The sequence below is a fragment of the Channa argus genome, chromosome 15, assembly GCF_033026475.1.
Source record: "Channa argus isolate prfri chromosome 15, Channa argus male v1.0, whole genome shotgun sequence".
NCBI lineage: Eukaryota > Metazoa > Chordata > Actinopteri > Anabantiformes > Channidae > Channa > Channa argus.
This window is the reverse complement of record NC_090211.1, coordinates 13639620-13653397: the sequence shown is the minus strand read 5'-3', so window position 1 is coordinate 13653397 and position 13778 is coordinate 13639620. Positions and strand designations below refer to the sequence as shown.

General features: G+C 39.4%; 1 protein-coding gene across 1 annotated transcript in view; it reads right to left on the bottom strand.

Annotated features, from left to right (window-relative positions):
* coro7 (coronin 7) overlaps positions 1-13778 on the bottom strand; it is a 100528-nt gene that overhangs the window by 66741 nt on the left and 20009 nt on the right. The window contains exons 8-9 of the mRNA XM_067476759.1: positions 3564-3647; positions 3097-3179 (exon numbers count right to left, since the gene is read on the bottom strand). Of these exons, the coding sequence (XP_067332860.1) occupies positions 3097-3179; positions 3564-3647 (167 nt within the window). The remainder of the gene's footprint in view (positions 1-3096; positions 3180-3563; positions 3648-13778) is intronic.

Below are 13778 nucleotides of genomic sequence, written 5' to 3'. Positions count from 1 at the left end.
CTTCATTAAGTCTCAAGCATTTGCAAACCAAGCTGGTTGCAATTGTGCCTAGTTGTAAAGTTCACTGATTGCAGGTGGCTGAGAGGCCCAATTAAACTCATTATTATAATTCCAGGTTGCAAAGCAAAGGGTATGAGGAAGAGAGTAGTGTAGAGCTATCCATGCAGTTCTTCAGTGTCAAGATCTTCAGCTTATTGTATATGTAAAAACTGCAGAGCCTGCAGTCATAGCTACCTCTGCACAGTTAAAAACACCCCTCTCAGACTCATCACCTTCTATCCCTCAATTTTTCAGTCTCCATTTAAAACCCAACCAAAAAATAAACTTTTTTCCCTACAATATTTGCCATCCAAATTATATTCCACCCACAACCCCATTTTTCTGGCTCTCGCTCCAGGGCCTCTTTATGTCGTGGCACTCCAAAGAAAATAGTCCTACTGACTGTGGTGGACGAGCACAGCTAAACCGATACAAGAAAGCTCGCTGCTCCAATTACACACCATGTTTACCACGGTCCTTTAAATTAAAAACAGGGACGAAACAAGAATAAAAATAAATAAATAAATAAAATTATCTTAGTATGCACCTCAGGCTTAAAATGACAGAGGAAATGCCCCCAAATTTTAGCTAGAAAAATTAAGATGTAATCTCCTTTTTCAGCTGAGTTATAAAACAATGATTAAAAATGATACAGTTAGATTGACTAAACAGCCAACAATAAAGAACATTTTGACCTTAACCATTGCCTAGAAAAATGCCAGCCATATCTTGAGTTATCAGTGACTGCCGATTGCAGAAAACATCTAGGAGTAATTAAGCTTTGCGTTTGGCTGGGGTTTAGATGGATATGACTGAATAGGGAGCAGTGATTACATTTTCCCCTCAATTTAAGTCCTGAGGCCTTGTTTGTTTTTGACAAAGTCCTGGACGCTTCCCATTGAGATTAACAGAAAAGAAGGGAGGCTCAGCCTTTGCAGCAGCTTGGGTAAAGAACCCAGGCGGGGCCTTGGTCAAAGCTCCAGCAAGATTTATACAGTGCAAGATGTGAGGATGAGGATAAAGAAGGGAGTGTGGGCTAAGGGATAAGATTTTGCATATGATTCTGCAAAAAAAAAAACCCACTTACAGGCCTATTTAGCATCAATAAGATAGTATTTTTATTGCGAATAGGAGCATTTTAAGACATTTTCAGGTTTCAACAAAAAGCACTGGTTGAAGAAGAAAAGTTGAAGCAGGTGATTTTTTTGGTAAAAAAGATGGGAATAATGAGAAAGAACAAGAAAAGAAAGAATAGCAGCGAAGGGCAAGGTCTCGTTAGTAATTTAATCGTCTACCTGTTTTATATTAGTGCTGGTCTGCAGCATCTGGAGGAGATGTGGCCTTGGGAGTGATAGCTCTCTGACACACCATCACGTCACTTGATATCACTACTGAAGTGATTTAATTCAAGACAAAGTGCAGATGAGTCAGCACACACCCTTGCAATTGCATCCAAAGGGGGGAGAAAAAAAAAAATCTCATGATTTCAAAAACACATGCAGGAAAGCAAACGGCTTTTCTCCAAAATCAAAACTAATCAAATTTATTTAAGAAATGCAAGATGAGGTCTTGTACTGGTTTAAGAAAATGTGAACAGACTCGTGGCAACCAGAAAGTGGCTGAAAATTCTTAACAGCTTGTCCCCAGATGAGCAGGATAATTTAATAAAAATCCTCAAACTACCAGTGCATTCTCATTAAGTTGCACCATCATTACGACCACAACACAGCAGCTATAGAATCTTCTATGGACTTTAACATTCCTCTGTCTACAAGCAGAGACACCATGGTGACAAACCTCGCCATAAAATTACTAACACTATCACAGTTACTCATAGTTCCATGTGCTGTTTACAAAAGTGCACTGTTGAGATTTTTCCAGACATCTAGTATTAATATCACAAAAGTACACATTTGCTCAGGCAAAAGGAAGTTTAAAAATGCAGCATCAGTGGCATCAGATATCCTCCATGTCCATGAAATGTATGCTGGCTCCAAACAATGGCTAAAAGGCACTCGAACAGGCAACTATCATTTCACTCAAATGAAAGAGGAAGTGAAGGAAATGGAGATGTGTAGCAAGCAAGAGGGCAGAGGGAGGAATGGGAGCGGAGGTTGTAATTTAGGACCCTGCTGTTTCAACTCTCTCTCTCACGCACACCGATTTAAAGGAAGAAGGAAATAATGTTCCTTAGTCACTGTTTTCTTCTGATAGTCTTGGGCTACTGAAAGGTCTATTTACATAAATCTTCATTGTACATCTTGACACTTGGGCAATCACACATGGGCACACAGATTCTTAAATGCCTCTGCCAAAGAACAAACATGAAATGTGAGCTGCCATAATAAAAACACAAAAAGGCAGAACACACACACAACTTTTTCTCCCACTGAGTGCTGCTGCTACCTCACTGTCTGTTTGAAGTAATAATAATAATAAATACATCTAATCCAACAAAGCATCTTGTATGAGCTGGCAAATTCCAGTTAGCTCTAGTTTGTAATGACTTGGCCTGTCAACCTGTTTATAACAGCACTAAAATATATGAGCTGGATCTGACAAAGATGTCCTCACTACCACCCCCTTTCTTCCCTTTCGTCTCCCATCCTTCCATTCCTCTCCTCTTTGGACCTGGGCCATCCTCTTGCTCTCCTCGGGTTTGCGGCAGCTGTGTTTGGAAAAACAAACGCGGCCATGTGGAGGAGGTCAGGAGTAGAAATGACAAGTGGTAAGCTGAAGGGAGAAGTGTCGATGGGTCTGCTGTTTCCTGACCCTTTTGCACTCTGTATGGACAGTCATACACACAGTAGGAGTCTCTATGTATGGCTCCAAACCAAGAAATGGCAGGAATGTCCTCTTGGAATGTCACAACTCTGGGAGGTCTGCATGCCCATCCAGACTTAGAGTTGCAAGAAAACTTGCACAATGTGCAGTAGCCCTGCATACATCATTCTACATGGGTTCACATACCACAAACACCTAAGTTTCTCACATCATGCACTGTCACACGTTGTACTCTAACACAGGACAACTCTGGCACATTAAGGCAGTACTCACCCGCTTGAAGTGCCTAGTGACACAGAGCTGACTGAAGAGCTCAACTTCCTGCTGTCCCAAAGCCTCACCTCCCGACTGCGCATCTACACCCGTTAACACCACACATTATTACATGAAAACAGAAGCAAAAACCTAAATTAGATAAAGAGCAGGTTAAACTTGTAAAGAGGAGCTCTGATACACTACACATATTCGTGTCATTTATCTATCCTCACCAGTTTAAAATTATTAAGAAGCTACTATTTATTACAATTAGTGGTACTATTATTAGTGTTGGTGAGGGGGGCCTGGTGGCTCAATAGTCGATGAAAATATGGTGGACAAAATAATAGACTGTTAGACTGTTGGACTGTTGTATTTGACTCAATTAGTTTAAGCTGGGTGTACACAGGTTTAGTCAAATCCAAACTGAGGGCATATGGACATGCATTGGAAAGCAGTAGGAGTAAGCAGTAAGAGTTTCTCACCATATCGAATCCAGTGGTCAGCAAAAGGTCATCTTTAGCCCATAAAATACGTGAATCCTTGTTGTTCTGCAGACTCTTGGCACTCTATGACACAAACAATGCAAAACTTTAACTTCGGACACTCTGAGCAGCATCACATTAGCAGAAATAAAGCACATCTTACTTAGCGACTTTACACCGACTTATTTCAATCAGACTCTTTGATGAAACTTGAATTTACACATACCCTTGGTATCTACACAGATATAGGAGAAGAGAAGGGGGTAGCTGAGTGAGTGATTTCAGGGAAGAGGAAAACACAGAGGGAGGAAGAAAGTCAGACATGACTATTCCCAGGTGCCTCTCACAGACCCCTGTGGTTGGACAGAACAGGACTTGTTCCATGAAAGGAGTGCTTGTTATTGTTTTTCAACAGACAAGGTGACTTCTGCCCCAAGTGCAGCTTATATTACCAAACTGTGACAGTTCGCCTGTGTGCACTTATGGTACTAAGACCTTATTACACTGCTTCCGTGGGGAATATGTGCCAAAACAGCATTGTCAGTCCAGGTTGAACAGGTGGCCTTTAAACGAGAACGACACATGTTGTCAGAGGTAATGGCTAAAAACAACCAAGTGTTGAAATGAGAGGATGTGCAAGTTTGTCAAGACAACACGTTAAAGGAACTTTAAGGAGCAAGAGAAAAGTGGAAAGGGGCATATCAGTAAGTTATTTGTACATTGATTGTGAGTTTTGTTTTTACTTTAGTCAAATTAATCAAATGCGTTTAAATCAAGCCAAAGAGATACTTGTTATTCACAATGTGGGTTCATTAGCTGTCAATCAGATACTCAATGTTAAAATGTGTTTAAAGCTCTCAAACGTTTATCTGTTAGGTCCGAACTACATGTCTCACAGTTCCAGTTGTGTACTGAGCCATGAAGAAAAGGGCTGGTTTTCTAAGCATCCACAACCTACAGAGTGTGTCGACTCATTCTCATGTCACCTCAAAGATGAAAAACTGTTTATAAAAAAAAAAAAAAAAAACTTGAGAGAACTTGAGCTGCCATGTTGCACTCCAGACCAGGGGCTAGATTACAGGGCTGTGAATTGTACATCCCTTGGCTACAGTGAGGATGAACACAAAATATCAAACCTAATTTGATAAGCACAACTGTGCATGGAGGGATACACATGTGGATCCTATCAATCCTAACTCACAGCCCACTTCCTTTTCTGTTCTCTATGATGTCACTGTCACCACACGCCTGGCCTGGCGGTTTGGGAATCAACTGCAGACACATGGAGTGTCTAGTCCTTTAAATACCTTTTAACTTTGCAAAAAACAATGTTTGACTGCTGCTTGCTCTTCCCAGACCATTTTAATGGTACTTATTGCTCCGGTTAATGGGGACAAAAGCAGTGGACGTTCTCTTAAAAGAGAAAACAATAGAGTATAAGGGTGGAATTTCGTCAAGTTTTATCTATTTCAATGAAAAGGAATTTTGCTAAAATTTACTCCCTTCGTCTTGAGGGCACTGTAACAGCATCTCATCTTGCTGACTAGATATAGATATGTAAAAATAAAACAATTTTAGGATGAGTCATTTGTTGATTAGTGAACACTCAGTAAAACATGCAGTGGCTCAACAATAATCCCTCAAAGAGGTTGAACACTTTGTGCACTGTTATGCTATACAACTAAATTAAAACAGCATATAGTTCCTCAAAAGCATAAACTGTAATTTATATATTTACATAAATATCATCTTTTACCTTGAAAAGCAAGTCTCTTACACAAAAATGGAGCCCAAAACTGATTTGCAGGAACAATTTCTTTCAGTAAACCAGAACACACTGTAAACCTTCAGATGCAGTCAGATGAATCTGTGCTTGTAGACCACTGGTGGTTTAAACTTAATTTATTGTTCTCAGCTATGAGTAGACTTGCTACAATGTGTTGAAAGCACACACTGACATCACATGACAGGTTTAGAAGGAAATTCTTCTGCACTACTTTCAAGGACACCAGTGTTTTACCTGACATTATCCCTATGTTACACAGATGCTGTCTGGCTGCTGGTGCGCTCCCAAATAGCTTTATCCACTAAGAAGGATTAGAAAACACTCTACTGACCTGGCTCTCAAACACATTTCTAAAGATATGCTACCAAAGAACTGACTGAGTTGATAATAAGTCCTGGATTAGATAAACACTTTAAGTCCTGACTGAGGATCATTTTTCAGCCCGCAGTCAGCCGGATCCCCTCATGCAGGTACCTGAACTCATATTTGCCTTGATAAGTCCATGCAAGGGAGTCAATTGAAAAATACTACAGATGCGCGCGACAGCTCCAGAGTAAACAAAGACGTCCGAAACAGCAATATATCACAAAAGAGCGGGGGAAGGAAATAGAAAGTCTAAAGGCACCATAGTATAAACAGACAGGGAGAGAATTTGTTGCCAGTGAGCTGTTCATCACCAGCACCACTGCCTGATTTCCTTCCAGGGGCAAGACAATGCAGAACTGGCACTCTGACCAAACTTGGAACAAGCTGAGCTCCTAATGGTTTAATCCGTTAAAGGTCTGTTTAACAGTGGCTCTGCTTTTAGGAGCATGTGGTGTCTGAACTGGAGACTCCAATTGTGCTCGTATCATGTGCATGAGGGAATAGTATAAATTCTGCACTTTTTGCTATATTCAGTCATGCTGATCCATCCCTAAGCACCAGATATTTGTATCCGTGTTTCACAACGTATCATCATAATTTGTGTGTGTGTACACCACATTTCATTACAAGCCGTCCATTTCCGTTCAAAGTGCAACTCCAACCTCTTTGTGGCCATGGTGAGAGATTAATTCTCTTAGCGCATTAAAGTGAAGAGATCTTCAAAGTCAATGGGATTCATTGCCTGGAAACCACAAATGTGTCTTCAAAATGTCATAGCCATCCATCCAATATTTCATGAAATAATTCAGTCTGGACTGACCGGCATTGCCATCCCTAGAGCCACCAGTATTGCTAAAAAGGAAATTAGGATTGTTCAGAAGCTTCAAAATGGATTGTTATCCTGCCTTTACACTCCTGTCTCTGAAGGGAGTGGAACAAAAAGACAAATCCTTCAGGCCTTTAAAGGATCAATAAAAATACACTAAAAATATATCACCTTTCTGCGAACTGGCGCTGGAACAGACAGGCATAGTTTTGCCATTACTGCATCCCTCAGGCCCACATTATGCTGCCTGAGCCAGTCAGCTCCAGGGCTGAGGACAAATAAAATGGCCTGATGTCTCTCACTACAGATGGCTATACATGCTCCAATGATCACACAGTTATGAGGTCATCCTTCTCTATGATCTGAAGACTCCTGTCGGTTTTAACTTAGAAGTTATCAGGGTTTGGTGGCTGGAGCAACATCAGTGCAGCTGAGGATTATGGATTGGTGCTGGACCTCTGCTCACCGTCTCCCAATAAACAGTGTTTCAGCTTGTGGAAGCTTAACACAGCCGTCCGAGAAATACACTACTAAAGTACAAACACCCCTAGGGCAGCCAGAGGACACAACATCTGGACTTTGTGTGTATGGGTTTAAAAACGTTGCCAAACAGTATCTCTCCTCTGCAGCCGTAAATTTGACTCAAATCACATCCACCTACAGCCCCTGTCCTTGCAGCTGAACCTTAAAGACATGCTACAAACCGATCATGACTCACTTTAAAATGAAGAGAAATAAAGAGAGGGAGAAGAGCAGAGAAAAAGAAAAAAAATGAATACGAAAAATGTTTTCCTTAGACAATCAATGGAGCCAGGCTGGTGGAATTCACAAGGACAGAAAGAAGAGAAATTTTCACTTGACAAAATAGGCACAGGAGGTGTAAGGAATTAGTTACACCTGCTGGAATGACCGAATCTCTCTTTCTTACACACACACACACACACACACACACACACACACACACAGGAAAATAAAGAATACTATCAACACAACTGTGTCCTTCAAGATGTGGTCATGTTTTAATAGATATATTAAATTATTAGTGATATATATGAATTAGATATTAATAAATATGTTTTAAAGTTTAAATGTTATGTATTGTCCCCATTTTATTGCAATTCTGGTTTGCAACAGCAACAAAAATATTTGCTTAATCTTTCCTAGTTTTTGTCAATGTTGTGCTGTCAGAATAACAGCCAACACTACCACATACTATAGCCCCAGCTGTAGCCACTTGTCTCTTCAACCAGCTCCTTCTTTCCATTCGCCTGATCTTTTTATCCCTTTATTTTACATTCTTCTAATCAATAACTGTTGCACTGTTGCTTTCATTACTATTGAAGCAGACTCCTCTTTTCATCTATGGCTAATTAGTCTTTAAGCAATTACTGTGTTTTCTTCATCCTGTTTGGTCTTCAAGGCCCATTTAAGTTGTGTTCCTGAATCAGGATTCACTACTTTCAATGTGACTTTACAGAAGCAGAACGGCTTCTAGGGACCAGAAATATAAGAGGGGGGGGAGAGAACAGAAGGAGGTTAAAAGATGGAAATCAAACTAGCCATTTTATTCGTTCATTTCCTGCACTGCCTACCATCACTCTTTGTATGTTAATTGGAACCATCTTACATTTTGCTCACTTCTTCAAAAAGCCACAAGTTGCTCTCCTATTTTTCCATACAGTACTTCTCTTTTCTCTGCCCTTTCCCTTGCTGGAGATCAAAATGAATGTGTGAGGTCAGGAGCTGGGCAATCTAAAGGAATGGCAACACAGAATAAATCCTTTGGTGCAGCTGTAATAGCATGAATGTGACAAGTGATCTCTTTGACATGTGAGGGTCATACATGTAGCAAAAGTGTGAGCTTATATAGACTTAATTTTAAAATGCAAAATTAAAATAATACCTGTAAGGTATTTGAGTCAGGTATGTCTTTTACAAATTTAGTACTATCACAATCCCTGTTTTTTCATTCTTTTCCCCTTTTCATTTCCTTCATGTCAGCAAATAAAAAGCGCTGTGTAGTTAAAACTAAATGAGATGAGAGCCAACAGCACATGAATACAGCCACTGGGCTAAGTGTACTCTGCAGACAAAAGGGAAACAGGCTGCGGCCCAGTGGGAGGGTCCGATGATACGAACTGGACTGATCCCCAGTTAAATATAGTATCAAGCTAGAATGAGATATCCAGTCCAGTCCTTGCCCCAGTTGGGATTTTCTTCTTTTGTCCTGATATTACTTTGCCCCACACACTGAATAAAAGTACTTGCATTTGAGTACTTTCTGATGCGAAGTATGCATATGAGTACTAACTTACAAAACTGTAGTGCTTCCAGTATAACCTGCTGGACAGTAAAATCTTCATGCACCCCTGAAGACTAAGACTTTCAAAGACAGGACAGTACACACTGTCACAGATTTCGTTTCTGACAGTAGAAGGACCACACAATGGACGACGGGGAGTTCTGAAGTAGACAAATCTACAAAACCTGTAAGTATGAGAATTTTACTGCTCTTCTCCCAAAAACAAAAATGGCAACCAGTATTTTATCAACAGTGCAATTTTAACTCAAAAGAACAAAGAGATGCAAAAGATGAAAAAAAGAACAGATATAGGGTGAGATCCTTGATGGTAAAATAACTGTAAAACAGTAATTCAGGTAAAGTTCTAGTTAGCCAGTACTGTCAGTCTTAAATACTGAACATGTTTAAGAAAATTTTGAGAAATATGACAATGAGAAAGCTTTGAGAGAGCTCAGCAGAGCAGTACTTGGTGAGGGTTTGACTTTTGCCGGCACTTCATCCAAGCCAAAGACATTGTTCCGGCTCCGTTTACCTTTGCAACCAATGTGAGGTTAATAGAACATTGAGTGTGGCATCAGGGAAGTGTTCTGAGTACAAGTAAAGTATACAGAGCAGTATGGGGCCCAATAATTGATATTGGTGTTGATTTCAGGGCATCCCTGATCTATACTACGTGTGGAGGAGATATATATATATATATATATATATATATATATAGATAGATATATATATATATAGATATAGATCTATATATATATATAGATATAGATCTATATATATATATAGATATAGATCTATATATATATATAGATATAGATCTATATATATATAGATATAGATCTATATATATATATATATATATATATATATATATATATATATATATATATATATAGATATATATATATATATATATATATATATATATATATATATATATATCTATATATCTATATATCTATATATCTATATATCTATATATATATATATATATATATATATATATATTTATATATATATATATATATTTATATATAAATATAAATAAGATACAGCGAGATAACAGAGATGAATAAAGAAAAAAGTCATCGCTACACTCTTCACTTTTACACACTAAGCACATCAATCAGGTATCAGGGAGGGATTTCCTCAGTTGCATCCTACACACTGCCCAAATACATTTAGCATGCCTAATATAACCCATATTTCCTTAATTGCAAGGTGCCAGGCATAATGTGATCATGAATATGGATGCATATTAATCTGCAGATTATGTGACATGAATAGATATATGTCCACCCAATGTTCCAAAACCTATACTCAGCTGAGCTTTACATTTCAGAATTTTGGTATCCATTTGTCTTACACAATAAATTGATTTAAAACATAGTTAATTTTCTGCCAATCCATTTTTTGATTAATCAGCTAGTGATTTCAGCTCAATGACTAAAACATTCTGAGATTCTGGCCAAAAGGCCAGAGAGCTGGTTCAGGTCTGCTGTGGGGAATTCGTGAGAGACTAATCATCATCAGCTACTCGCCACAAAGACGTCATCATGTGTTTTTAGAGGGCAGGAGAAAATACTGCCTGTAGGAATCATTCTACCCCAATGGAAAAATAAATCTGGGGGGTGGGGGTGGTGAGTGGGAGGAAGGAAAAGAGGTAGATGGAAAAATGGGTTCCCTTTGGGACAGCAGAAGACAAGGGTAAAAAGAAAAAGGATGATAAAATGTTGAGGAAAAAGAGAAAAATACATTGAGAGACAGATAAAGACAACAGCATTAATTTGAAATGTGTGTCATTATTTCATAGGTTTATAAAAATACAGTCAGGAAAAATGAATGTATGTACAACCACTCTGATAGCCTCAATGCTGAAGGCCCCTTTCTCACCGGTGTAGGCTTTCAAGAGCTGGCACTATGCTACCCCACCTTCACTGCTGCTACACTTGTTTGTTTGCCGCAGTCTCTGTTACATAGTCAAGATTGATAATTGAAGCTTTCCAGTTCCTAATTAAAACTGACTACACTTCACATACTGGGAAAAAAAAAAAAAAAGTGGATTGTGCTTAAAGTTCAGATCTGATACAAAACAACTTCACCAAAACTAAAGACAAGAGTAGTAAAATATCCAACCAGAGTTCTGCCAGAAACTTTAGTGTCTGCTAAAGGAGAAACATGCTGAAAGAAACTTAACCACATGTTGAATGTGTTGTTTTGACTATGTAGGTATAATTTTGTGCCTGTGTGGATGTCCCCTAAATGAATTTAACGATAGGCAACTAAACTCTTAACATTTCCAAACACAGACTTTTCAGGGTCAAGTCAAATGATACTGATCAATGGAAGTAAACTGGCGCATGGATAGCCAAATGTTGTTCGAAATACAAGTACTGCATGTCCTGCCAGTAGTAATTCAGTGCTGAAGAAGTGCAGTAATTTTATCCAGCATGCGTACTTCTTAAGGAATGTAAAGGGACAGGTGTGAAAACAGTTAACCAAGCCTGAGCCAGTGCAGGTGGATTTTATCCACTCAGCCATTCTCTCAATAGATCCAGCCAAGGATCACTTGCTTTTATTTTGTTTAGTTTGGATGGCTAGAGCCAGGAAAAGTTAATCTGCCTAAGCAGAAGACTGAGAGGAGACAAATTTTCAGACCAGTAAAGCACGCAGTAACAGGGGAGGCTAAATCAGTGGTGTAAAAATTGAATAATTGCAAGTAAATAACCCTTTTAGCGCATGGTGTTATCAAATTAAATTTGTGAAGTAATGAATCGTACATCATTACATTTTTTCCAACCAGTCTTCAAAGTGTTTCGGGATGCAGTAAGGCAGACATTATGCTATGCTCGCCCAGCCTAGGCAAACAAATTAGTTTAACTGCTATGCTAACTGAAATAAACCCCTGAAGTGGTAGAAAGACTGCGATTATTGAGCCATGATGCTAATTGGGCTGCGTGCCCACAATCAGACATCAAGCCAGCTGAGCTAATCCCTCTTTGAGGCCTGGAGACAACAGAATGGACCTGAGTGCACCACACTGTGGAAGGGCTGGCACCAACTGCACAGTGCCTACTGGCAGGGGGCCCCCTCTGGGAAAACTGACCATGGTCACGTAGACTGGTCTTGGATCAGAGCACCATAAACTGCTACTCAGTTCCTGGAACTATCATGATTAATGGAACCACTAAATTGCCCAAATCTGTGTTACAGTCCAAGAGAAGCAATGGAGAGCAGGAGGAGATTATAAGTTCGTGTTTAGTGATCTCTGGCTTTTCTGTTGATTATTGTGGCTGAGGTTTAAGCAATGAATATTCTAGATATCTACTTAGTGGCCATTTTGTTTTTTCTGTTTTTTTAAATCTAGAGATCCACATCGTAGGACAGGGCACTAATCACAGGAAGAAATGATACTGCTGACAACAGCAAAGATGTCTGCACTTGGAGCTGATGAGAATCTGCATGCCAGACCTGGTTCACAAAAACAAAGAGATAATTCTTGGGGGGGGACAGGGTGTGTTAGACAGAAGCAGACACACGGTGCTAATCATACGCATACTGTTAGAGACATTATGAAGTCCCTCAAATCCTGTACCCACCCCTTCAGCCCCTCAGTGCCATTTATGGCCCTTTCATAGCTACGATGGATACAGTTGGCTGGCTTTACTCCCTCCATGAAACCACATCATAGAGGCTTCACATCTTCAAAGTACCCCCACACATTTATAAAGAAGCATGAATTGTGCGCAGTAGTATTTGCTCAGGAGGCACATGTGTGCAAGGCAAGTCATGTACATGTCATTTGGGTATAATCATGGATGTCTTTACGCTGTGTAAACACTGGAGGCTGTAGCTTTCCTTTGCAGTCCTTTTTTAAAATCTCATACTTGTTTGCTGCAAGCGAAGAGTGACATTAAACGATTCAACTTTAGAGATCACACCGAGAATAGATTCTACAACGAATGGAAGAAAAACTATTTTAATGTGATTACAATTACAGTAGTAGGTGTTAGGCTAAAGGGGCACAAATGTGCAGTGATATAACTTGAGTTCGTGAACAGCTTCTTAATTTGAAAGCTTTTATCCTTCACACACTCAGCCAAAATGTTGATCCTCGCCATACTGTATGCTGCAACAGAGCACGTGGCAGCTAACTGAAAGCTTGATTAATTACCTCATCTACACTATGCAAACAAACACCACAATCTCCTGCTGTTGCTCATACACTGCTCTACAGACAATTCCCAACTCTGACAGGCCCTCCAACACTAACTTTACCCCAACCCTGAACAGCTTCACTCAGGGTGGACTTTTTTTTTAGCTCTTGCATGAAACCACAAATTGAAGCAGAACCTGTTGTCTTAGGAAGCTCAATTAGTAAAAGATGGCCTAAGTAGGTTTTTGTTGGAAAAGGATCTGGCATTTATAAGACAGATGTGAGCCAGATTCCAGGGTTCCCGTATGCTCAGGAACTCAATTTCTTTCACCTCAAAAAAACAAAAAAAAAAACAAACATTCAATGCCAATGCAGGTATGCACACCTGTGTCCCATTCTTGTAAGCGGTGGTAAACTGCAGCTGCAATTTTTAAAACAACCCCTGGGAGACAAAACAGGGGAATTATTTTGATGGGGTTTCAAAAATCAAGCCTTTTAATCTTTGTATTCTGCAGCTTTCACTATTCCTTAGGTTAAGTTGTGTTAAAACACATGTTACCCGCAAACACTGTGACATGACCGGAAAACACTTAGTCCAAGTGTGTATTCCACATCATATTTAGACTACCTTACATATTTCAGTTGAAAACTACGCAAGATAGTGCTGGTGATGGCTGACTGATGAGCCCATTTATTCAACCATGGTAAGTTAAATGACACTTAGTATCTTGACCATTTTAAAAAATTAAAAAGAGAAACACATTGCTATACTAAATTTT